The sequence below is a fragment of the Oryza glaberrima genome, chromosome 4 (assembly GCF_000147395.1).
Source record: "Oryza glaberrima chromosome 4, OglaRS2, whole genome shotgun sequence".
Classification (NCBI taxonomy): domain Eukaryota; kingdom Viridiplantae; phylum Streptophyta; class Magnoliopsida; order Poales; family Poaceae; genus Oryza; species Oryza glaberrima.
Window position 1 is genome coordinate 16,629,493 of NC_068329.1, and position 27,595 is coordinate 16,657,087.

Sequence of the window (27,595 nt, forward strand, 5' to 3'; positions counted from 1 at the left end):
CATACCAATACTATAAGTTCAAGGGTGGAGAACAGACACGAACACGGGAGAAGCTGCTAGTACGTACCTATTGGCCGGTAATACTCCACTCACTTTATGTATTCCAATTGTTTCACTAATTGCAAATTTTAACTACTTTTTTCTATGATATGTCCTGAAGTGTCACAAGCAACCGCGAGGAACGGTCCTTTGCGGGTATTATGCGTGCGAATTCCTTAGGGTTAATGGACAGTACATGACTAACGCGGAGGATGTAAGTCTCTATACTATGTACTAGACAGCTCTTGATATTTATGATACTAATATATTGATTAATTTCAATGCATGCAGTTGCCAAGATTAGAATGTCGAACAAGCTTCGACGATACAGGTATCACGAATGTCCAGCGTGATCTGTGCCACTTCATCCACCGTGAGTGCTGTCATGTCAAAGGAGATTTCTTTGACCCAGAGGGTGCCCTAGCGGCAAGTGACGAATTCAAGGATCTTCGGGAGTGGAACACTGCTATGCCATAATGTAACTAGATAACGTTATTTGAAGTGACAATGTAAAAAAAATATTGTAATATATATATTTTGGCAACACTTTTGAGTTATGCAATATATGTAGATTTCTCAGTACCAAATGCTTGGTAATCTTCCAATATATGTACATAAAAATCTACTTGCAAGAATTTCTATTAAATAATTTAAAAGTAATTTACGGCCAAATTGTGATTAAATTTCAATATTTTCTACCTATCTTCGCAGGCGGAAGTTTTTTTTTTTTGCAAGCGGACGATTCCTATTTTCGCAGGCGGACCGGACTAGCCAACGTCCGCCTGCGAAAATAATCTTCGCAGGCGGACGGCCGCCCCGCCTGCGAAGATCGGAGATCTTCACAGTCGTTGGCTTACAGGCGGACGGCCGCCCTGCCTGCGAAGACCCTTTTCGGCCGCTTGCGATAATGCTTTTCCTAGTAGTGGTGTTCGCTGTTGATGCACAACTCCTGTTGCGGATGTTCCTTTCCCTCATCCACACCTCAGATTACCAGCAATTTTGAGTATTTGCCCTCAAGAATCATTGGCTCATTACAGGGCGGAGTGGTTCGAGCAGCTATAAGCTAGCCATGATTGGGGAAGAGGAGTGTGGAGAGGAGATTAGCTTATGTCGTGAGGGAGGACCAGAGGAATATATGGTTTCACGGCGCTGAGAAAAAAGATGTTCTTAGTGGCTGACACGTGGACCCAACATGCAAATACGGTAACAAAACCTGGTCTAATGTGAAAACACTTGCCATTGCCTGGTCCAACGTGCAAGGGTAATAAAAACTGGTACAAAGTGCAATTCAGTCAATTTGTAAAAATACTCTCCCAAAGCTTATTTCCAAATCTAAACCTTTCATACCAGTCTAGGGCTGAGTTTAGATCCAAAATTTTTCATCAAACTTCTAACTTTTCTATCACATCGAAACTTTCCTACACACATAAACTTTCAACTTTTCCGTCACATCGTTCCAATTTCAACCAAACTTTTAATTCTGACGTGAACTAAACACACACTAGATATGTGATGGGGAAACTAGCCCGCTGGCCATTGAAACTATTAAGTACCTCCTGGAGATCAATGCTCTCACATCTTATAGCCACTACCGAGCTCTTGCTTTGGTTCACTTGTAGGCCCGTGGCTTGCCAAAAATCTTGCAACATAGTAATCAGGTTATTTACATCTACTCGGCATGGGTTTAGAAAGATTGCCACATCATCGGCGTATAGTGATATTCTGAACTTCACCACTCTACTTGTTATGGGTGATAGGATGTTTTGGTATGTAGCCATGTTGAGTAGTCTTTGTAAGGGATCAACGCTAATATGAAAATATACGGTGAAAGAGGGTCCTCTTGGCATAATCCCCTTCTGTGTGTATTGCCTGTCCTGCTGTTCCATTCAACATTCATCAAGATGAAGTTGTTGACAACAACAGAGCAATCCAGTCTTTTCATCGTGTATTGAATCCTCTCCATTGTACCATTCCAACAAGTATGGGAAAGTTTCATGGTGCTCTTTTCAACAAGCATTCGCATGATATGGAGTCAAAAGCCCTTTCAACAAGTATGCATGGTGCGTCGTCCCCGCACCAGGCGACCCGGGGGCGACCGACACCCTAGTGTCGCGACCCTCTTCCCCTTATTCCCCACCCTGCCGCTGTCGGAAACCAAGCGGCTAGCCAGGATGGTGGCGGCAGGGCTCGGTTTTGGTCCCCCCCTCAGGCGTGGAGAGAGGGTGGCCAGTGGCGGAGACCACAGAGGGGCCCGGATCGCGGCAGGGGTGGGAGGAGCTCCTGCTCGACGGCGGGGGCGCGTGGCGGAGGACCCACTTCTCCGATGCTCCTCCAAGATTTGGGGGCGGACTCCTCTCTCTGCTCCTAGACTTGGCGGTGGTGGTGGCCGGGGTTGGCGAGTAGTGGAACGGCGGCACCGACGATGAGGCTCCTTCAGGCTCCTCCTAGGCCTCGGGCTGCCACGGCGATGGGGGTTCTCTCTGGTCCGTCAAGCTCGTCGAATGCCTCAATGCAGCAACTTTGACACCTAAGGAGGGCCTTCGGGAAATTGGAGCTACTGCATTGAGGCATTCAACGAGCTCGACAACGATGACTAGTAGCTTTGCTTGGTTTTGGGCAGGGTCTTGCTGTTGTCCTCTGGAAAGTCGGAGCTACTTCGCGTTTGTGAGCTTGGCAACGATGACCAAAGTTGGACCTCATCACCTATGTTTCGCCCTGGTGTGAGGTTACAAGCTTTCCGGTCTGCAAGGTTTGTCAATCAAACTCGACCTTGTTTTAACAAGACTAGTGGTTGTGAAGTCGGAGCTGTGGCGTCGGCGAGGCTTGACGTGTGACAACGATGTCATAGGCCTAGTTGAGTTGCGCTTCGGCATGGGCTAAGTTGTTGTCCTCATCCTTGTGTTTCCTGGCAAAGTGGGAGTCACCCAAGTGTTGGTGTGATGATAATAACGTTGCATCTTTACAAGTGTCTGGGAGATTAGCTTGTTGCCTGTTCATGTGAACGGCTTTTGTTGAGGTGTTTTGCTCGGTTGTCCCGTTCTCGCTTCTTTGGTAGCTTAGATTAGTTGGTGATGTGTCATGATAGTTGTGGTTTTTCTCAGTTTTCCTTAATTAATCGTGCATTATATGGCTTGGTCTCGTTCTCTTCTTAAAATGTGGTATTTCTTCTTTATATAAAACGTTGGCAACGGCCAACTATTTGAAAAAACAAGTGTGCATGGTGCTGTCTACTAGTAGTAGAAAATAATCTAAACTGTTAATTGTGTTCTATTTAAGAGGTTAGATTTTTTTTATACTATGGTCGGATTAATGGTATTAAAAGCAGGCATAATAGTCCAATAAAAGCGTGGACGGGTAAAATTATAATTATAACTAAAATAATATTAATTAGACCATATAGATTTTTGGGTCGTGCTGGGCCGGTTGTGCGGGTGGGACGGCGCAGTTCCATAAGCGACGGGCAGAAGGCGGCGAGCTCGTGCAATTGCTAGCGGGCCGCGGCGGCGCGCTCAACAGCGGCTGATCGGCTACCGGATGCGTCAATTCAATTCTTTGGGTACTTCTTGGGAAAGTTCACAGTTCAACTGATCGTCAATCCGTTTTTCGTTCATTCTCTCCGGTTTTTATGTTTTCGCGGTTTAGTAAAATACTTACAGTCTAGTTTTTCTTTCCGAGTTTTCTGTTTGTCTCCCCACGTTTCAAAAGTAACAATTTTACTCTGTGAACTTTTCTATTTACTTCCAACCTCCCATATGTGCTTATGAGTGCCCTTTCGAAAGTAATAAATTTATTTGCATGAATGCCCTCGCATCGTACGGCACCATTACTATGGTCGTAAAAGAATTACTACCACCTTACAACTCTAGTAATTTTTTTACCAGTGTTATAAATATTCGATTTCGTGGTCTACGAGTAAAACAATTACCACCTTCCTCTCGATATACCCCATGATCTCGTAGCCACCGTGTAGTAATATGTTTATCGATGTGTTCAATACATAGTATAAGAGTAAAAACTGAGGCTTCGTGGTCTGCGAGTAAAATAATTACCACATTCTTCTCGATAGAGCCCATGATCTTGTAGCAATCATGTAGTAATACGTTTAGTGATGTGTTCAATATACAGTATAAGAGTAAAAACTAATACTAAGAGTATTGTTAATCTATATCACAAAATGGCTGTACGAATGCAAAATTACATGCTCAATCACACACAAGTGATAAAAATTACTCACAAGTAAATCAAACTAGAAAAAAAAATGATTCAGCCAAAAGTCCATCATGAAACTAGGATCCTGGTAGCTTTACTGGATCTTGCTATAAAAATGGAGAGGCTGGTTTGTGTCTTGTGACAGGTAGTGGAGAAGGCAACCGGGTGGCGAGCGGTAGTCGACGATGAAATCATGAAAAGGTGTAGCGGCGTGGTATAGAGATGGGCTTTATGTTGCGCATTAGTAGCCATCCATCGTCTAGCAAACATGAAAAAAATGCAGGAACATTCTCGTTCATGCCATAGAGACGACGAGCAAAAGAAAAATAACAAACAACCTCCATCACCGGCGGATTCCACCCTATCCTCTGCGGTCAGCCACATGGAGCACGATGTGCAAATGTAGGACCTGTGCAGCCCATCAATTCAGATCAAGTAATATTGGAGATTGCACGTTAATTTGATTTGCAAAAAGAATTTGGGCTTCATGCGTGAAGGTAAAGGAGATTATGCAGATGCAAATCGGAGTGTCATTTCCTTACTTGCTTGTTCTGTCAATGTCGCCGACATGGAGCAACCGCCGGTTGTTGCTCTATGCCTGGGTGAACATCTCCTTACTGGTTAAGATACTGCCCGACGCCCGGCAGTGAGGCTCGAAGTAGCGCCTTCGCCTCAACCGCCGCCGGCCACCGCTGTCAACTGCCACGGTGTCGTCATCCTCCTCCATGGTGCATCACTGATCTGTGGGCTGGGATGGTGGATCGATTCAGATTCGAAAAAAAGGGGAAAAAATGAAGTGGGGGCGAGAGTGGTTGGTTGGGAACGGAAAAATAGAATATATACCGGAATCAGGGAAGTTGTTTTTATCGAAGTAAAATATTTACTCCGATAATAATGGGAGCATGATGACGGGACGTGGGGTGGGATCGAAGGTAGGGAAGTTGTTTTATTATCGAAGTAAATCGTTTATTTCCATAACAATGGGAGCGAGATAATGGGATGTGGTGTGAGGTGAGTCTGGACTAATACATATTTGGCGCTCGGAATACTAAGGAACGCACTGCGCTACTAGTAGTAGTACTAAGTATTATAAACTATTTTGGTATAATATTTTTTTCTGTATCACTTTCAGAAGCCAATACATATATTATACACAATAATAACTATGGTCAAAATTAACTAATGTTTTTTTTTGGCGGGGAAAAAAATAACTTTTGTTAACTACACAGATTCTAAAAGTACAATATCATTTGTGACTGGATGGAGTAGCAACTTCGTGCAAAACCTTCGATGATTTCAAAGAGCACGGTGTAACAGCCAAGTATTTCAAAGAACATTACTACTGTAGTCTTGTGCCTATCTGCATTGCACCGAAACAGGGGAAAAGAGAAGAAAAGGGTAAACAGGCTAGTTCTTCGAAGCTTGAAATGGCATTGCACTGATGAAAAAACTGCCTGGCAAGCCACACCGAACTGTCAGAGATACATACGTTGATTTCATTCCCAAACGCTTCCATCCATCCAAACTTCTGAAAACAGTCTTTGTACAAATCCTCTTGGAAACCTCAAAAGGCTTCTTGATTCATGGTCGAGGCTCCATGACGCTGATCGTCACGCTGTTCACAGAGTAAGCCGACGGCGAAACGCCGGCCGCCGCCGCCGCCGCCGCCGCGACGAAGCCGGGGGTGGAGGGCTCCTCCAGCTCCTCCTTGTTGCCGAGCACGCCGTGGACCCTGTCCATGGAGGGCCTCACGGAGCGGTTGCTCTGGACGCAGAGGAGCGCGACGTGCACGCACCGTGACGCCTGCTGCACCTGCTCGTTGTTCACCAGGCTGAGATGGTCACCGTCCAGCATGTCTTCAACCGTACGCCTCACAAAGTGTTGCCATGCCTGTTGAATATATGAGTCAGTTTTTACAGCTTTTCATTGTCCTCGAGAATACTCTGGAGTATTCTAATCAGATTCGTAAGTACTCCCTTCGTTTTAGGTCATAAAACGTCTTTAACTTTGGTCAAAATCAAACTACTTTAAGTTTAACTACATTTATAGAAAAATATAGTAATATTTATAATACCAAATTAGTTTTATTAAATCAATAATTAAATATATTTTCATAATATGTCTTGAGTTAAAAATGCTGTTTTTTTTTCTACAAACTTAGTCAAATTTGAAGCAATTTGACATTAAAACGTCTTATAACCGGAAACAGAGGGAGTACTGGTTATCTATATTTTGGAATAGAGAGGGTATGTTTGTTTCTTTGAAACTTGATCCTAAAGCCTCCCCATCCCCTAACATATTCTTCGAGATGCTGCCATGTCAGTTCAGATAACATCAAGGAGAAGAAGAAACAAATATCATGATATTACTTACATATTCTACGAGGCCCGTGCAGTTATCGTTGTCGAACTTGCTGATGCTCTGACCAACTATGATCTCCAGCGTCATCACGCCGAAACTGTACACATCCGATTTGGTAGAGTATTCCCCTCCCGCATACAGTTCTGGAGCTATGTATCCACTTCAGTGAGAAACAGAGAAACCAATAAATCCGTGTGGTATTTTTTTCTTTTGAAAAAAAAAAGGAAACAGTTACACTCGCATATATAGTGGACATCAACCCTTAAAATTGTGCCCTTCTCAACCTTGAACCAAATTTAGAGCGGTTTTGTTTAACGTGGTGCTGAACCCTAAATTAACCCTTTTATCGTATGGTCATGACAAATCAAGATTTCACTACACGCATTATACAATGTCATCCTTTTGAGAACAGAGGCAATAATACGAACATATTTTCCTTTTAATAATGTTTTAAAGATATCTACTAATTTATAATTAAAAATATTTTAAGCCATAGTCCATAGAACAAATCACAACATCAAAGCCTCGCCATCCTAAACAACTTTAAATTTTGACAAGGTCAAAAATCTCACTGTATAAGTTAATGTTTAGACGCTCATGAAAGGTCAGGGTTGTAAAATCAATCTTTGTGTTAAACAGGACAAGGTTAAAGCTGCTGTTAGGTCTGGCTACCCCTTCTCTAAAATTATGAATAAAATAAGTACACAAATATCATACTCCCTCATTTCCAAATTGATCATCTATAATGAAAACCAAATTTTCTCAAATTGATTATCATATAATTGCATGGGCACGGATTTTATCAAGCATGGGAAAATGTATGCATACTAAGGATGTAATTGTGCATTGTGTTTTTAATCAATACATGCATTGTGGAAGAATGTGTGCATATTGTGCATGGTATCTTGATCGATGCGGTTTAAATTATTCTTGGTCTTGATACACAAACACTATATAATGATCAATTTGGGATGGAGGGAGTATTAGAGTATGTTTGTGCACGGTAAAATTGTGAAGAATAGGATTCTTTGTCTAATGTACAAAAGACAAATAACTTGCACAAGGATAGGAAAAATACTTGCCTTTTTTTTTTGTCCAGTGTATATATGGTCATATTTTTACAGTTTTTTCTAAAATAATTTTAACATCAACAATCAACATGCCCTACATCTACATTTTTTCTAAGGTATACAAAATGCAAATTCCGAAAGAGGCGTAGCACACTGGAGACTAGCATTGTTTTACTCTTGTGTTAACATAGTTGACTTGCATACTGTGCGTGAACTGAAATCACGTGTCAATTGGTCATGATATTTAACAGATCACTAAGGCACCGAATTAAAATGTGCAACAAGTGACACGATGAAAACCCATAAACATATTTTAAAAAATAAAAGAAATATGAGATCAAAGATAGCTAGGATATAATGAATTGAAGGTTGGTACTCAAGTCTATACGTGTTGCCCAATTGCCCAAATGACATTCGAAATATTTCAGGAACATTAGCGATTTTATCTCTTTTTTCAATAATGAAAAAATTGATCACACATTTTGTTAAGGGGATGTATTAGCGGGTGTAATACTAAAAAAAAAGGAATACCGCGCTTCACACATGCATGCTCATGAGAATTAAACAGAGTTGCTAGAACATACTGGGTGCCTGCCCTCTTTTGAGTGCTCTCATGGCTTTTGTCCCGGTCGTATGGTCTTGCAAGATCAAAGTCAGCAATCTTTGCATTGAAGTTGGAATCAAGGAGGACATTGGAAGGTTTGAGATCACGATGGACGATGTCCTTCCCAGAATCTCTGTGGAGATAAGAAAGGCCACGAGCGATCCCTCTGATGATGTTAAGCCATTTTGGCCAGTCCAGCTTCTGACAGTCGGCTGAACCTACAAAATCACCATGAAATTCATTCAGACCTGCATCCCCTGTGGTCTTATGCTTGATTTATAGTGCAGTACTCCTGATCTATAGTGTAGTACTCCGTTATCTTTTACTTGTCATTTGAAACATCAACATACCTGCCATACGCATGGTTGATCATTGTTTTAGTCCTCACATATATTAAATATATAATTAATTACTTCCAGTGCAAACATATTTCAGGACAGGTCAACTGATGTTGTTTTCAGATAGCAAATCTAGCAATATCATTTTCACATGTCAAATCTATTTTGTTTTTGCATATATTAGTGAGTTAGATTTTTGAGATTTGAAAATGCAACGGCATGTATTTGAGAATTGGATAACAAGCTAAAATGCATACATTTGAAATAGCGGCTCAGAGTCCCGTTGCTCAGGTATTCGTAGACGAGGAACATTTTGTCGTGCCGGAAGCAGTGGCCCAAGAACTTGACAATGTTCTCGTGCTGAAGCTGCGCCACCAGGGAAACCTCCCTTTCCACTTCTCTCAAATCTTTTCTGGTGAGTTTCTTCACGGCTATTTCTTCATTGTTATGCAATATCCCCTGTGCGTAATTTGTGCAACAAAAAGAACTTGAAGTTATCCGTTGTAAAATACTCCTCCCTATGGGTCCATCCAATTCCGCCCAGTTATAGAAGGTGCCGCACATATAAATCTTGAGAAGTACTTTTTCTCTGGGAATATAAAATCATCTTCCTTATTAGTATAAAGAAGCAAAGTTTTCTCTTGTGATGAAATTAACAGTTAACAGCTACAAAACCAGTAATGTCGTACGGAAATACTCCAAACTAACTATATATAAACCAACTTACACGGTTTCTGTGAACTAAACAGACACATATGATCTAGCCAATTGTTCATCCAAACCAACAAATCTGAGTTTTTAAATACATGCGTATATGCATGCCTTAACGAAATTGGATACGTACGGGAGTGCTCTCAAGGCAATTGGACCACCTTGATATGATTTACTGAGTAAGATTAATAAAGCTTACTTTTATCTAAAAGAAATGAAATTGGACAGAGGGATATGCATGACAACATTATTGTAGTAGATTGATTGACCACATAAAAAAATTGGGAATATTATTGTAACACCTGCGGAGGTTCAGGGCAGGCAACCATGAAGAATATGACGGTGTTCGATCGGATTACCTTGTAGACTGTGCCACAGCCACCAGATCCAAGCTTATTTCGCTCTGCGAATTTACCTGTCGAGTTCACCAGAGTCTGGTAACTGTAATTACCGCTCACTGATGATGAAATTTCACCGTGGTTAACTACTAGGAGTGCTGCTTAATTATTATAGGGATGGCAATGGAATTGATCGAATTGGGCTATTGGTTGCAATTTACCTTTGGATCTCGTCTTTGTTCGTCGAATGTGCCATGAAATTAGAAGGGCCAACGCGAGCGCCGCGAGAGCGGCAAACCCAGGCTGCCCAGCGGAAATGGCGATCGTTCGAGCTCGAGCAGGACGGTGGCCTGGTGATGGTGGAGCGGCTGCGGGCGGGCCGGCGCCTCCACCGGCCGGGGCGATGGCGAGGTGGGCGACGGGGAGGAGCGGCGACGACTGGTTGAAGAAGAGGGAGCTCCCGTAGCGCAGCATGCAGCTGGAGCGAAGCAGTTGCATCCCGGCGGCGGTGGAGTTGAAGTCCTCCGAGAGGCGGGACAGCGCGCCGAGGAGGCACCTGGCGCAGTCCGGCGCCGGGATCTGGGTGGTGCACTGCGCCAGCCCGTACAGGCTGCCGCCGCCGCCGTAGGACGCTATCCCGGCGGCGGTCCTCGACCTGCTCGCCGGGGCGGCGGCCGCCACCGTGGCGAGCAGGCGGGTGGGCACCTCCTCGGCGACGGTGAGGCCGCTGCGCCCGCCGTCGAACACGGTCGCCGTGTGCTCGTCGACGTCGAAGCCGGTGAAGTCGTCGCCCTTGGCGAAGCGGAGGAGGCAGCGGTCGTCGTAGCGCACCGCGGCTTTCTCGCACAAGTCGTCTCCGCTCCCGCCGATGACTCCGAGGCAGGCGGCGAGGCACCGCGAGCAGTCCCCCACGGGCACGTCGGCGCGGCACTGCGCGAGCGCGTAGTACTCCCCGTCGCTAACCACGCTCGAGGACCTGTCCGCCGTCGCAGCGGTGGCCGCCTTGACGGCTTCGGAGGCAGTAGTCTGCCGGACCAAGTAGAACGGGCCGCCCGCCGCCTGGGTGTTGTCGACGCCGGAGCAGAGGGAGAAGGTGGCGTTGCCATAGCCGTCGCCGGCGGGCTGCGCCACCGTACGCAGAGAGGCGAGAACCACCACTGCGGCAGCCGTGAGAAGCTGCTGATGGGAAGCTGCCATGGCCCCGTCGCCTGGCAGTCGCATAGCTGCTGATGAGTGCCGTGACTGTGCTCCACTGCTGGATCGCGGTTGGTTGGTCAAAAAGTTTACATAACGCGTTAACAGAGGCTACCTTTTCACGTTTCCCAAGTTCTGTGAAGGTCCCTGTTGTATCGAATGTTCAAAGATGTGTTTAGTTCACGCTAAAATTAAAAGTTTGATTAAAATTGAAACGATATGATGGAAAAGTTGAAAGTTTGTGTGTAGGAAAGTTTTAATGTAATAGGAAAAGTTAAAAGTTTGAAGAAAAATTTGGGAACTAAACCAAGGCCTTAGACATATATATAGAGTATTAAATATAAACGAAGAAAATAACTAATTATACAGATTGCGTATAAATTGCGATATGAATCTTTTAAGCCTAATTGTACCATAATTTGACAATATGGTGTTACAGTAAACATTTGCTAATGACGGACTAATTAGGCTTAAAAAATTCGTCTCGCGGTTTATAGACGGATTCTGTAATTTGTTTTGTTATTAGACTATGTTTAATACTTCAAATAGATCTATGGCGGCACAAATAGGCAAAGCTAAATGAGAGGATATAGAGATATCACTAACGATGAAGTTCACGGAGTTGTTCCCAGAGTTCAAATCCTTGAGGGGATTCTACTCTCTATTGAGGAGCTCACTAAGAGTCGGGTCTTAGCTAACACTTTCCTCAAGAGGTTGCACTAAGCACTATTCCTTCCACTAAGTGGTATCTCTTTCCTTACGGAGGCGAGATCCGGCCTTCACAAATTTCTCCCGACCAACCACACGTAGATCGGTGGCTCGGGAGTGACACCTAGCAAGCTTACCCTTGAGTTCATGAGACCGCTCTTTCTCACGAATGAGTAATGCCTCTTGCCTTTCAAGGGTTGCATACTGATCCTCAATTCTCCCAAGAAACTCATTCAAGTGTGGTAGAGATTCCTTGGTTATGGACTTGAACAATTCCTCATCCATAACCTCATCCTGAACATCATCCTCCTCATCACTAACAAGATCAACATTGAATGACTTGAGGGAGGAAGGTACCTTAGGCTTCTTTGCCATGAGGCAAATGGGAGCATCCTCATCACTTGAGTAGTTGAAGAGTCTCGGTGGTGATGAAGGCTTCACGGCGAACGTGGCAACTCCTTCTTCATCACTTGAGCTTGACTCGGAGTCGGAGCCAAAGATCATCCCAAGGTGAGATTGGCCATAGTGATCATGCTTGCTATGCTTGTGTTTCTCCTTCTTCTCAACCTTCTTCTCAATCTTCTTCTTTTCTTACATTGATATGGGGGCAATCTGCGATGAAGTGCTCGGGCTCTTTGCGCACATAGCACACTCTTGCGGAGTGTCTTCCACTTGACTTGTTGTAGTACTTGGAAGAACTTCCCTTGAAGAAGCCGCTTCACCTCATGAACTTGCCGAACTTTTTGACAAAGAGAGCCATCTCTTCATCATCGATCTCCTCCTTGCTCTTGCTCTTGCGGCTCTCTTCTTCTTCTGCTTCCTTCGCCTTCAACGCCAAGTCTTCCTTCTTGATGCTTGTGGTTGAGCTTTGGTTGATGAATTGGATAACCTCCTTGGACTCTTGTTTGAGCATGTCATGGGCAAGGGTATGCCCGAGCAAGTCATGAGGTGTGAGAGTCTTGTAGTCCGGACGCTCACGAATTATGGTTACCAAGATAGAGTTCCTTGGAGTGATTGCTCGAATCATCTTTTTGACCACAACCTCATCGATCATGTCCTTGGAGCCAAGTCCCTTGATCTCATTGACAATCTTGTTCAATCGATCATACATGTCGCTTGGGCTCTCACCATCCAATATTACAAACCACTCAAATTGCCCCTTGAGGATCTCCACCTTGGACTCGCGAACACTATCCATGCCTTCATGCAAATTCCGAAGCGTGTCCCAAATCACTTTGGCACTCTCGATGTCGTCCACACGGTTGAACTCACTTCCACTCAAGGCGCTAAGTATTGCATTAGCTGCTTGAACGTTCTTGTGCTCATTCTCGTCATCTTCCTTGGTGGGATCCTCGGGTTTCTACAAAACATAGCATTTTTTGACTATTCTCTAAATAGAAGGGTTAATAGACTTCAAATGCATCTTCATCTTATGTTTCCAAGCGGCATAGTCCGTACCATTGAAGCACGGAGCTTTGCTGCTATAGATGCTCACATAAGATGTAGATGTAGAAGGATAGTCATAAGGGACCGTAGCTCTCTTATCACATTCCTTGCCATCACCCGTTTGACCCGACATGATCTCTCCAAGCGGTTAAGCCTAATTAGGAGATTAGGCTCTGATACCAATTGAAAGGGTCAATTAGGCCTAGAGAGGGGTGAATAGGCTAATTTAAAACTTTATACGGAAGCTAAATGCTGAAACTAGATAGGAAAGTCTGATCCACAGTTAGACTATCCGAAAATATCAGATAATCTGATGTTGGATCAGACTGTCTGATCCACAAGTAAACCACAAAATAGATCTATCACACAAACAAGAGTATAAGCGTAAACAACAACTAGATCTATGGCGGCACAAATAGGCAAAGCTAAATGAGAGGATATAGAGATATCACCAACGATGAAGTTCACGGAGTTGTTCCCGGAGTTCAAATCCTTGAGGGGATTCTACTCTCCGATGAGGAGCTCACTAAGAGTTGGGTCTTAGCTAACCCTTTCCTCAAGAGGTTGCACTAAACACTCATCCTTCCACTAAGGAGTATCTTTTTCCTTGCGGAGGCGAGATCTGGCCTTCACAAACTTCTCCCGACCAACCACACGTAGATCGGTGGCTCGGGAATGACACCTAGCTGTCTAGGAGTCCTCAACCTCCAAGAGTAATAAACACCACACAACTCTTGGTCAAACCCTAGCGCTCAAGATCGAGTGAAACACACACTAGGCCCTCAAACACCAAATCCACAACCACCAAGATTCACCACACAAAGAACAAGGAAGGATTTGAGAGAGGGAGAAAGAGCTCAAAGATCCAAAGCACCTTAACACCAAGCTCAACCCAAAGTGAATGAGAATGAATGAGTTGGGTAACCCTAGAAAAGGGTTAGGTGGAGGGTATTTATAAATCCCAAAATGTGGCCATTGGGAGAGAATCTTTTCATCCCACCTCGGACTTTCTGAGGTGACATCGGATAGTCCGATGTTTTTGACCCCCAAGCAAGCAAGAGACAGAGAACGAAATTCTGGAGAATTTTGGACAATCCGATCGATCGGATAGTCCGATGTCGTATCGGATATTCCGTTATTTTTGAAGCAAGAATTCATCCTCTCACAAAGACTCAAGTTCCATTGAATTTCGGAGTCTCTAGGTCATCGGATACTCTGATCACATCGGATAATCTGATTTGAAAATCACTCAAGAGGAATAAAAACAATTCAAAACAGAGAGTGAAGTTCTGAGAAATTTCAGATAGTCCGATGTATCAGACAATCCGACCTTATATCGGATAGTCTGATATTTTTTAGACAATACTCAGACCAAAGACAAAGAATAAAGTTTTGTGAAATTTCGGATAGTCTGAGCATCGTATGGTCTGATCAAAATCGGATAGTCTGACAGGAATAAAACAAGAACACTTCAAATAAAGGATCTTGAGCACTAGTGTTCTACCAATTATATGCATGTGGTATCCTTCTTAATAGTATGTCATCCTAATACTCAAGAACACAAGATATACATGGTTTAGAAAGACGATTACCACAAGATGCCGCAATGTTTTTAAACTCAAGTTCCACTCCTTTTTATCCTTGCATTCATCTTAACAAAAAGCATTAGTGAACCTCTAATTGTGTTGTCATTAACACCAAAACAATTGAGGGGTCCTAGATGCACTTTCAGAACTAAACACGGCTTTAGTCTTGGTGCATAAACATATATGATAATCAATTTGGGAATGAGGGAGTATATATGTTAGCTTTAACATATATAGTAATAATAGGTTAGCTAAGGTTATCTTTATTTTTTTCATCCTTATAGCTAACCTATTTTTTTCATCCAGGCATAAGAAATGTATATGGGTGAAGTAGTCTTTATGGGTGAGCCCAATGTCAGTAGACATTAGCTATTTTTGTTTTCACAGTGGATGAAGCATTATGTGGTGCCCACTAGCAAATAAAAAAGTAGGCAGCAATCAACTAAATTAGGAGAGAGATAAAGTAGCAGCTGGGAGAGAGAAGAGTAGATTTTTTTTATTCTTTGTGCGAGGTCCTTATGCATATGGCTACCTCAACCAAAGGATTGCTATAAGGACCACTCTTACAAATGTATAAGTAGGCCATATGAGCTTAATACCCTCTCCTATTTCCACATTGTAGATGCCCTATGGCTTACCCCTTATATGTGGACCCCCGTTTTTATAACAGGAATCAATCGTGTAAACAGTACCATTTCCATGGATCAAGTAGTTTGGTACACACGAATTCATAGCTGAAATACCAAGTGCACATACACGAGAGTCTAGTACGAATTATTACATCATAAGCCCGCAGGCGCAGTCTTAAATCATCGGATCGTGCGGTCCGGAATACATTCAAAAAACAGAAGTAGGTAAGGCAGCGGAGTTAAGGCAGCGGCACGCCATTGCCACAGGCAACGACCGTAACTAAGACCTACAGAGCGCCATCGTCTTCATCACCCTCCTGGTAATAGGCATAGGGATCCTTCGAAGCTTCATCTCCGGCCTCTGATTAAATTTGTATATTGCAAGGGTGAGTACCAACCGTACTCAGCAAGCCACCATAGCAACAGTGCATATGACAGGGGTATTCAAAGGATGGCTATGGTTCTTTTGCACAAAGCAAGTTTTATAATTCTTTTCACAAGCCTAAGACCTAGCACATTCTGATCAAATTTTAGTACCAGTGTTCATATTAAACAATGACGGTTCTGTCTACCATCCATTGTGATCTCAAGGATAGCTTCCCGCCATTGAGTCGTCATGGTTTTCTGAGGACGTCCACCTTCCCGCCTCTCAGGAAGTGGCTCCATCAGCATAGAAATCATCATGCAATAACCCATCCCACACAAGTTAAGAATTTAGAGTCTAGCCAAGTGTAATACATGTCCCGGTGCTCAATAACCGCGAGCACGGCTATTCGAATAGATTTGGTTTACTCACACTGCAGTAGATGTACACTTTACCCGCACTCCGCAACTGCCCAACACATGAGCCTCGTCCCAACACATAAGACGCGTCACAGCAAAGCTTTTCGATAACCTCACATTGGCAGTACTCGCTCCATGAACTTAAATCCTCATGCACTCTAGGCGTCCATGTTTCTAGCAGTGAGAGGAGTTTTGGCGCTCCCGGGAAAGAGAAGTCTCACACACATATTAAATTATGGTTCAAGTTAAGTTCTCTCTCACACACACTCATGGCAGTCCTACCAATGGCGACACCGATGTAGGGCACGCCTCTCGGCCCTACCTCAACGGCTGTCCCACCATAGCGCACCTGCCTCGCTCAGGGGTGAACCATCTATGCAGGGATACTGCCTTCGCTTGGCTATCTAATCCGCTAGGTCTATACCCATTCAAGAAGTACGGTTGTACGGAGGTCGTTTCATGCTTAACTTCATGGCTCAGTCCTTAATTGACCGGGGACGGTACTAGCCTTTTCCAGATACCACCCAAATCTACCGTCCGCCCTAGTCGAAAACAGTTGTTTTCACTTTATTTTCCTTTCACAAATCATGTCATCAATTTCATGGCAATGTGGCGCTCATGTCTCCACATGCCGCATCTCAATTACCTTCCCAAAGGTAATTGTCCAAGCATTTAGCATTTGATAAATATGAGTATGCATGATTCTAGAATAGCATTTCTAAGCAGTTGTCATAATTGACTAGGGACTCATACGTAAACATGGTTACAAAGATTTAAAGGTAAACAATAATCAAGGCATGGCATAATCACAAGTGAGATGTTCATCATTGCATGCAATTTTATTTGTAAACAAAATAATTTCGCAATTGGGATCAATATGTTCAAGGAATAGTGATGACTTGCCTTGCTCAAAGTCTTGCGGGTCTTGGCCTTCACTTGGATCCGCAACTCCCTTGGGCTCTATAGTTACGTGCGAAAATTGATTTGAATCCGGTTAGAATTCAAATAAAAATCCAAGTAAATCCAAATGGAAGTCGAATGCGAAAGTCGATTCTTTTATATTAACTTTACTATTTGCGAATTAGGTCAAACCCAATTTCGATTTATATATCCTAAACTATTTTGCGGGTATAAATATTTTGTTATCATAAGTTTTTAATTTAATCTACCCGAGCATTATATCCATATAATAGGTTAGAATTTTCTATCGCGGGCTAAATATCGGACGGAATCCTAAAATTATCTTATAATATTATACGATTTAATTTAGTCTATGACTAAACGATTAAATATAATATACGTCTAAAATTCCTAGTGATTAAATCCGAATTTCTACTGTGAATCGATTACTTATAGAGATTACCCAAAAAAAATCTATAATAGTCTATAAGAATTCATTTAATTGTTTAGTTATTAATTACATCTAAATTACTACCAATTTTAATCTAATCCGATCAAGAAACATATTTCTATAATTAACCCAGAATTTCGATCGAAATACTATTACTCTCTAGGAATTTCCAAAAATAATCTATGACTAATCCCGACCATTTTTATTTCCTAAATCCTCTTAATCTCTCCCCTAATTCCTCTCTATTTTCACCTTTTCTTCTTTTCTATTTTCCTCTCTTTCTTTTTGTCTCTCTTCTTTTCTTTTCTTTCTCTTTTTCTCTTTTCTTTTCTTTTTCCTTCTCTTTTTCTCTTTTCTTTTCTTTTTCCTTCTCTTTCTCTCCCTCCCGGTTTCTCTCCTTCTTTCTTTCTTCTTCCTCTCCCTTGGCTTCTCCCTTCCTCTCCCTCTCTTGGCTCTATCTCTCTCCCTACCCGAGGCGACGGTGGCGACAGCGCGCACGGAGGGGGGGCGGCGGCTTACCGACGGCGGCGGCGGCGACGGCGGCGCAAGGCGGCGACGCATGGTGCGGCGGCTCCGGGGCGACGACGTGGCGGCTTCGAAGGCGGCGGCGCGGCGGCACGACGGCGGCGGCACGTGGAGAAGGGGGAGAGGGAGAGGAGGAGGGAATGGAGTGGGGTGGAGAAGGGGAAGGGGCCGGGGTTTTTATAGGGGAGAGGAGGAAAGAAAGAGAGGGGGGACGGTGAAGGGGGGGTGACGCGACGGCGGCGTACGGGGTTCGGGACGACGGTGACGCGCGGGCGGCGACGCGATGGAGGCGCGGGGCTCAGAGCGGCGATGCGACGGGCAGCGGTGCGGGGCTCGAGACGGGCGACGCGACGGGTGGCGCGGGGCTCGACGGGACGGCGCGGCGCGGCGCGGGGCACGGCGCGCGGCGATGGCGACACGACGGCGACGGCGTGGGCTCGAGACGCGGCGACAGCGCACGATGGGATGGCGACGGCGACAGCGGCGCGGCGATGGGACGGGCACGCGGCGGGGCAGGGGTGCGGGGCGCGAGGCGACGCGACGGCGCGCGGCGCAGCAGCGGCGATGGCGATGGCGACGGCGCGGGGCGGCGACGCGACGGGCGGGGGCGACGCGGGGCTCAAGGCGCGGGCGCAGAGGTGGGAGAGGAGGGGGAAGGCTAGGGACCGCATCGAACACCTACGCCATAATGAACAGTGTATTTTCCTATTTATCCCGATTTTAGTTTATTTCCCATATAAATTTGATTCTATAATTTCTAAATCTTGCATAAATGAAGTTTACTCAATATGTGTATTATTCCAACCAATGGATCCACTCTAGATTAATTGTACTCATATTTTATTTTTATATAATTTATTTGAATTTTTAATTAGGGTTAATTCTTATTCCATCGCATTTAAATTCAATTGATCCAAATATGGTTGCGATAATATTTTATTTATTTCTATCCACACCTAATCTTTATTTTAAATTACATTTATTTTACCAATTTGTTTTTAGGGTTTATTCCTAATTAACTATTCTTTACTCACAATTAATGAACTTCGAAATCAAATCCAAATAAAATAGGCGAACAAGATCGACATGATGCAATTAATTTTAAAAAAAGTTTTTGAAGGCTCATATTTTTTTAGAGTTTAGATTTTTGTCGGTCGAATTTTCAGGGTGTTAAGCTTCTTGAATATTAGGAATATAAAATAAAGTATTTTAGAAGGAATATAAAATAAAATAAAGTATTTTAGAACATAATATTGTAAAATACAATAAAAATACAGAAGTAGTTGTTTATGCTGCGTTCTTTAGCAAGGTTCTCAACTCCCCACTCTCGTTTTCCGCGCGCACGCTTTTTAAAATGCTAAACGGTATGTTTTTTGCAAAAGGTTTCTATACAAAAGTTGCTTAAAAAAATCATATTGATCCATTTTTTAAAAAAAATTAGCTTAAACTTAATTAATCACGCGCTAAAAGCTGCTTTGTTTTGCGTGCCAGGGAGCGAGGGTTCCCGAACACAGCCTTAAATAAACTGTAGAAAAATGTAGGAATCGAATAAAATATATAAACTCAAAGGAATCCAAAAGGTTGAAGCTTTAGCTAGTTTTCATTCTTAATCTCTATAGAGTTGTTTATTTCATAGAAAATTTAAAGTAAAATATAAGGTGCAATCATTAAAGGTCATCGAGTGCCCCAAAATTATTAGTCGACCGCGCTAGTGATGAGTAGTGACTGGAATTTTTGTCAAAGGTTCACACGTTCGTCGCCGTCGGGTGCCCCGTCCGGCAGTGATCGTAGACCGACGGTCGCAGGACTTGTGACTAGCGTAATACGAAGGTTATTCCTCGTTACCGATTCATTTCGGCTTCCCTTGAAATGTTGCAATTTTGTTGGAATACCACCTGGTCAAAGAAAGGCTCCGTTTTAAATTATCGAGTGGATTATATTATATAGATTTAAAATTTTAAGAAATAAATTTTGCAAATAGCTCGGAAGAAGTGGTATAAACAATATAGTAGAAGGTTTTTTTAAACCCCTTTTGAGCTTAAAATATTTAAATTCTAGAGTGGATGACGGGCAATTCGTTGCTTAAACCAGTATTGGTAGGGTATAGTAACACGTTTTTTTAGTTTTCTTGTGCCCCCCCAAAAAAAATAGTCTTCCAAAGTAGAAAAATCTATACCCACCAGTATTACTGTCGCTTGGTTACTGGTGCACTTATGCCTCATTTTCTCTACAAGTGGCTATCTCACATTTTGTCATATGTATAACTAGTGTATAAAAAAGAAAAAAATATATCTTTGTGCCCTAATCTGTCCTCCCTAATCTTTGTGCCCTGTCTTACATGTGGTTGAAAATAAGTCTATTTCATCTCCTTGAAGTTCGTGCTGTGTCGGGTCGGCCCACCATGTCAAGCCATAGGCCCAGGCACAGCCCAATAGCCAGGCCGTGCTGACACGGGCCCAACAGCGATCGGGCCGTACTTGGGCCGGTCCAAAATCCTGTGCCATGGGCCGGGCCATTGTGCCTCAGGCCTTATGGCCAATTATATCCCTGTCCGCCGGCCTTGAAGAGTAGTATATATGGTGTTTGCTGGACTCCAAGAGTACTTCCTCCGTCCAAAATATAAATATTTTTAATATAATGATAAGTCAAATATTTTTAACTTTGACTATTAATAATATAAAAAATAAAAATGATCAATCATGTAAAATTTATGTTAGTAGATTTATCATTAAGCAAACTATCATAATATGCAACTCTTACAGATATTGTTGGTTAAAGTAGCATCTCGTAGACCGTGTCAGAGTAAAAAAAATATTTATATTTTAGGAGAGAGAGAGAGAGAGAGAGAGCAGTATATATGGCCGTGGTGCTTCACACGTCACACTTCACACGAGTCACAACCTTGCCCATCCAGCCGGCAGCCATCCCCGCTCTACGTCCGCTAGATATAGTTGCTCCATGCCCCACTAGATAGTTCCTCGTTGCTACTTTTTGTTATGTTATGTTGCACTTGATTGAACGAACAACTCTATAATAAGTTCTTGTAGCTTCTTTGAAGCAAATGCAGATTCTATTGAATTATGTAAAAAAAAAAATCATACCTTTTAGCAAAATTTGCATATTATGTATATTAAGCTTGTGGAATTATGGAAATTTGGAGCCCTGCACACACCTGGCATGATCGCCGGCGCCGGCAGGCTCCGTAAATATCGTCACGATCAGCATGCTGGAGCCTCCAGGTATCTGATGAATTGTTACATCTCCAGGTATCTGATGTCAAAATGAGTTTTTACAGCTTCAGGCAAAAGAAGCGGATTCAGTAACACAAGTCATGCATGCATGTAACTGATTTCCACTTCAGTTTGAAAGCAAGAATTTTGAAGATCGTTATCTAAAAACTAAATTTCGGAGAGGATTTTACATGACTGTTACAAATTAGCATCTAGTAGCAACGTAACCATTGTATGAGAACAAGCCTACTGCCAATTCCCAAACTAATACAAAGTTTGGATGGAAGCGTTTGGGAATAAATGTTTATCTGACAAAACTTGCTATGTCTAGACATGCAGTTTGCCATGTTCTTTCGTTCATGTCAGCTTATTTGCCCTATTCTCTTAATTTTCCCTTGTTTCAGTGCATTGCAGATAGGCACAAGAAGCACTACAATACTGCACAGTTTGGATAGGAACAAAAGGAAAACAATCACCTTTCTTCTCAGGAGAGAGATCTAGAGAGAACAAAGAAGGGGAATAGGAGAGGTAGGTAGGGGTGGACGTTCGGTCTGATCGAAAAATTCGGTCTCGTTCTTCGGTTTTTCGGTCATTTTGGTCATTGAAAACTCAGAACCAAATTTCATCTGAAAAAACTCAGGACCGGCAAATTCGGTCTCGGTTTTTTCGGTCTCGGTCTGACCGAAATCACTGGAGAAGTTCGCCGGCTCGGCGGCAAGCACTGGAGAAGGCCACGCCGCTGCACCTGCACGCCAGGCGCGCCGCGGACGGCGGCGCTCGTCGGGGCCGTGGCGGAGGCGGCCTAGCTGGAGGCAGCGCCGATGCGGACGGCGGCGCTCGTCGGGGCCGCGGCGGCCGGCTGGAGGCGGCGCGAGGCGGACGGCGGCACTCGTCGGGGTCGCGGCAGCCGGCTGGAGGAGGCGCAAGGCGGACGGCGGCGCTTGTCGAGGTCGCGGCGGCCGGCTGGAGGAGGCGCGAGGCGGACGGCGGTGATTGTCGGGGCCGCGGCGGAGACGGGATGGCTGGAGGCGGCGCTCGTCGGGCCGCGGCGGAGGCGGACGGCGGTGCTCGTCGGGGCCGCGATGGAGGCGGGCTGGCCGGAGGCGGCGCCGACGCTGTGGATGCCCGCGGCGCGACACGCGATGGGGATGGATCGGAGGCGGAGGCGGCGCGATGGATGGGGTTGACGGCCACGCGAGGACTGAGTGGTAGTGGTGGCTTTTAGGGTTTAGCAATTTAGTGAGTTTATTGGGCCTCCTAGGTTTATTGGACCACAATTCAATTTTCTCGGTTAATTCGGTTAACCAAAGACAATAACCGAATTGTCCGAAAAAAAATCGGTCTTTCCATAGCTGAGACCGAATTATTAACCGAATTTCTCGGTCTCGGTCTTTTTGGTTTCAGTCTCGGTCTTTTCGGTTCGGTTCTTCGGTTCGGTCTTATTCTGCCCACCCCTAGAGGTAGGAACGTAGCTGAAGTCATGAACCGCCCCAAGACTCTGTTTCTTGTATCCTTCTATAAAACTCAAGGCAGAGAGAGAGAGAGAGAGAGAAAGAATGGACTACAGCAAGCAAGGCTCATGGGACTCGTATTCATCACAAGGCAAGATTAATTGATCCTTTTTTCATCATCACTTGATCAATTCTTCTTTGGGGTTCTTGCAACATGGTCTTAATTACCACTTCCCTGCATGCATGGCTTTATGTTCTTTGAGTAATAAATCACAGGAACTCATCTCTACTTAATATGTTTTTTTTTTGTTGCATGTAGTTCATTTGGATTGCAAATTCAGTTTTTTAGAGTTCATGAGTGCAACTTCCATGGAGAGATCATTGTTTCTCAAGTTTAGCTGGAGTTACTTTCATTTCTCGGCTAAATTATTTGTTCATTCATCTCTCTCCTTTTCTTTCCATCACTTGTAGAGAGGCTGCATCAGGCTTCCACCTTGCCAAAATCACTCATTTTCCCCTTCCTAAATCTTTGTCCTAAAACTAAAAGTTTTTTCTTCCTTCTTTTTTAATTAACTTGACACATTTCTTTCAGTGCACAACTTGTATCCATACCCTCAGCCAAGGGTGTATCCACCACCACCGGTTTCAGAGGGCTATGGCTATCAGACCTACTTTGGTGAAGATAACCAAGAAGCTTCTTGTGGCTGGTCACAACAACAACCATCTGCACCATCAGATGGGCCTTACAACTATGGCTACAATGATGATCCAGACTGCCTCACTTTCTTAAGAGGATGGTACACTTATACTTGCTACACCTGACATATATATAACTTGGCTCATATGATGTTTTTTTTAAAAAAAAAATCCGAAATCTGTTCTTGGGATGGAAAAGAAAAAAAAAATTCTGTTGCAACGGACGGGCACTCTCTGATAGCTGCTGCTTCATGATGCCTTTGGTTGCAGCTTGGCAGGGTTCTGCTGCTGCTGCTTGCTGGAGCGATGCTGCTACTTCTGATACCATCGTCAGCCAAGAATGGATGTGCTTCAGCTGGATATATAGTTGTCTTGGATTATATTTGTAAGGTTAGGTTGTTGTGCCTATATGGATGTAGTACTCCCCTCTAGTCACAAATAAATGTCGTTTTTTTTAAAGTAAATAATTAGACACAACTTTGATGGTTTGACCGCATAATTGTTTTGCAAAAAAAAAAGTTGATAATATTATGAAAGCTTTTGTCATAACAAGTCTAGCTCTATCAATTTCATATGCCTAAAACATATATTCTGTGTTATAATCCTTGTCAAAATTACCTTGGTGGTTGCACTAGTATAGGTCAGCCTACAAACCCGATTTGAGTGCAATCCCTAGGATCGAATCTGGGTTTTACACCGAAGATTTTTCCCATTGTAGGATCAAGGAGGCCGACTAGAGGGGGTGAATAGGCGGTTTTAAAACTTAATGGCACTTAAACAAAACTAACATAAGTTGCTAGGCAAGGTAAGGTGCAAGGTTAACTAAGCAACTAAGTTAAGTTTTGCAAACCTAGGTGATATGGGCTCAAATATGTCTCTATGAATGTAAATAGCACAAATGTAAATGCAACAAATAAATGAGACAAGAGATAAGGAATTTTTCACCGAGGTTCAGAAACTCGCCGGTTTCCTAATCCCCGTTGAGGCGAGCCCAATTCCACCGCTCAACCACGAAGCCACCACACGCCCCCTTCGTCAAGGGGTGGGCAAGGCGGGAGCCGGCCCACGGAGATGACTACCCAAGCCTCGATCACTCAGGGTAGTTCTTCCTTCACTCCGAAGGTGGTGAACTCCAAACCACTCACAAACGGTGCCGGGCCTCCTCCACAATCTCCTCAGAGAGGTCACTGGGCAACACCTACACAAGCTGTCTAGGAGGCGGCAACCTCCAAGAGTAACAAGTCTAGGATGCTTGCCGAGGATGATCAAGTGCCACACTAGCTATAACAATGAAGCAATGCACTTGGATTGGCTTAACTCACTCTCTAACACCTCACTAGATAAACTAAGTGCACAAGTGTGTGAAAGCTCTTGCAAGGGTTCAAGATAATACAATGGAGTACCAAAACCTTACCCTTGCTGCTGGGGAGTGGGTATATATACCCCCAACCATCAAAACTAGCCGTTGGAACCGAAATCCCCAACTCTATGCTCTGCCGGTCAGACCGCTGTTGTGAGGCCGGTCAGACCAGACTACTTTGTAACGGCTAGAAAACTAGCCGTTACAGGGCAATCATTGAGCCCACTCAACCTGGTCGGTCTGACCGCAGTGTAGTGGCCGGTCAGACCGTCCACGACTCGGTCAGACCGCCATCGGCTCAGACCGCGGTCTGACCGGTTGCGGCTCTGGCGACTCTGTCTAGCCACCAAAAACCAGACCAGTGGGGCCGGTCAGACCGGCCTTACCACGTCGGTCAGACCGGCTAATAGGCCCGGTCAGACCAACCTAAGGCCCACGGTCAGACCGCAGGTCACTTTTCAGCTCAACCGACCGTTAGTAAAACGACGATATCTCTTGACTCGGGTCTCGGAATTTGGCGTTCTTGGACTTTATGGAAATCTTATTCAAAGGGCTATCCAACCCATGAACAATCCATCCAATAAACACAACTTTTCTCAAGGAGAAAGGGCTCACACTCCAAAGGATACTCCACCGGACATAACCACATGAGGCTACCCAAACCTATAGGATTTGCCCACATCTCCCTTTGTTTAGGACTTGAGAAAACTCACCACACTTGGCTAGACAAGCCCACAAAATACACCTACATGCATATGAACTAATATGGCACAAGATCATCCACAAGCTCGCTTCATAGACCCCTCTTGATAGTACGACGCCTATCTAGCAAATCCGGTCTACACCAAACACCAAGACCGGGAAAAGACTAAGAAAACATTCTTAGCTACATTATACCTTTGCCTTGCGCCATCCATCTTGGTGTCAAGCTTGAGTCGAGATCAACACTTGTGACCATTTGATTCAACCATGTTTATACCAAGATATTTACCATCATTTGTCAAGACTTTCTTCTCATCACAAGCTTGATTTCATTCTTGCCAATATGGCGATGTCCTTGGCTTGGTGACCATTAACTCATGGTGTCATCCATTAGCCTCAACATAGCGGGACCTATTCCTTTTCACATCTCAAAGGAGAACATTAGTCTCAACAAATCGGTTGTCATCCTTCACTTGATGACCAACCAGTTGCATATGAAAGATATGGATATGTTTGTTGAGTATTCATTAACATCACAAGTGTCATATACTCATATGCAACCTTAAGTGCAAAGATCCGATATAAATACTAGGTGAACAACATGGATCTAGAACATGCACAATAAATGTATAGGATTTGCCCCCCCCCCCTCTAAATATATGCATACAAATAAATATACAAGAGATGCAAGTGTATGCATAATTAGAGAATGACCAATGGGGGTTTATCCTATACACATAGAGAAGGCATATGTAGTAATGATGTAGACCAACATAAAATATATACATTCATGATCTCCATGTTCTTGATGTAAATGAGACTAAATAAGATACGACTCGAGTAAACATTAGTCTCACACTTATATAACAATAACATGGAAATTATATATATGAACCTATCAAAAAGTAGGAGATAAGAAGTGGTACATATCGTTTTATCTCCATGCATTTCATCCTTATCATGATTAAGGTCCATCACCAAAGAATGCCTATCTACCACATCTCATCATCGGGAAATAACCTAGTTAACAACTTATGAAAAAGAGAGGTTAATCCCATAAACATCGGTTTATCATCTATCATCAAAGCAACAATTACACAAATTGTTTAATCCAAGATCTTTCAATCTTTTCTCTTTTTGGTGATAGATAATAACCCGATATAAACAATATAGAGAGATGGGATGAAAGATGATTTAAAATCAAGGTAGAGATCTTATAAAAAACAAAATATAGAATAAGCTCCCCCTCAAGATGTGCATACATATGGATATAAAGGAACACATATGCACATAATCAATCAAGATTAATGACGGAGCTCACACTATATTTTGGATCCACAAGAGAGACTAAGTTAGAATATGTGAAGTTTAATACATACCTCTCATCATTTTTATTTTCATATCCAAACGAGACTAGTCAAAGAAAAGCTCATAAAAACGTTAGTCTCATATTATTAGATTTGTCATTAATCACCAAAACCAAATTAAGGCACTTGAACTTATACCCATCTAACCCCTAGTAGTACTACACATTAATTTCTCACAATTTGGAGGATTAGGACATCCCAAGGCCTTCTCTCTGTGTGTGTATTGCGTGCGCGGGGGCGGGGGGGGGTGCATGGGACATGTACATCAACAATTAATATACTTTCTTAGCATGTGTTTGGTTTAAGAATGAGGTAGGATGGTTAGGTTCATTCCTATTTTTCTGGGTTGGGATATGGTTAGGTTTATTCCTATTTTTCTGGGTTGGGATGGACCTACTGCCTGTTTGGTTGTAGGGATGGAACGGACCTAGTTTTCTGTTTGGTTCGAGGGATATGATGGGTTGAAATGGTCCTATCCTTGTTTGGTTGGAGGGATGTAGGTAGGCTGCCTAGATAGAGTCACCTCCTCATATTAGTTGGTGAGGTTACCTCTCATATAACATACACATTACAAAATAATATTTAGACATGAATATCACACTATTTGAAAATAAAATACTTTCGTATAACTATTTGGAAATAAAATAAAATTCATATCACATAGCCAACCCAAACACCAAAGTAAAATACCAATAATTAGCATACATCAATCCATATATCAATGCATGCATAGGAAGTTCAAGCCACACATAATGAGTTCAAGTCTTGCACATAATTGCAAATTAAAGTCTTACTAATAGTAGCAAATTTAAGTCTTGCACATGGTAGCAAGATCTCTGCCTCAGTTTAAGCAGCACAGTTCATAATAGCAAAAGTTGAAGCCTTACAGTTCAAACA

The 27,595-nt window shown here is 43.4% G+C and overlaps 2 protein-coding genes across 2 annotated transcripts; one reads left to right on the forward strand and one right to left on the reverse strand.

Moving 5' to 3' along the window:
• Window positions 1-5,509: 5,509 nt before the first annotated feature.
• Window positions 5,510-10,938, reverse strand: LOC127772253 (cysteine-rich receptor-like protein kinase 10). Its single transcript, XM_052298265.1, has 6 exons — window positions 9,892-10,938; window positions 9,692-9,789; window positions 8,879-9,080; window positions 8,264-8,501; window positions 6,622-6,769; window positions 5,510-6,138 (listed from the first exon to the last, which is right to left on the reverse strand). The coding sequence occupies exons 1-6, from the start codon at window positions 10,889-10,891 to the stop codon at window positions 5,830-5,832; spliced, it is 1,995 nt and encodes a 664-aa protein (XP_052154225.1). The 5' UTR covers window positions 10,892-10,938; the 3' UTR covers window positions 5,510-5,829.
• An 11,701-nt stretch (window positions 10,939-22,639) lies between these two features.
• On the forward strand, window positions 22,640-23,821 carry LOC127771948 (protein CYSTEINE-RICH TRANSMEMBRANE MODULE 6-like). The gene is made up of 3 exons (XM_052297906.1): window positions 22,640-22,724; window positions 23,166-23,370; window positions 23,540-23,821. Exons 1-3 carry the CDS (start codon window positions 22,679-22,681, stop codon window positions 23,589-23,591), a joined length of 303 nt encoding a protein of 100 aa, XP_052153866.1. The 5' UTR covers window positions 22,640-22,678; the 3' UTR covers window positions 23,592-23,821.
• Window positions 23,822-27,595: the final 3,774 nt, after the last annotated feature.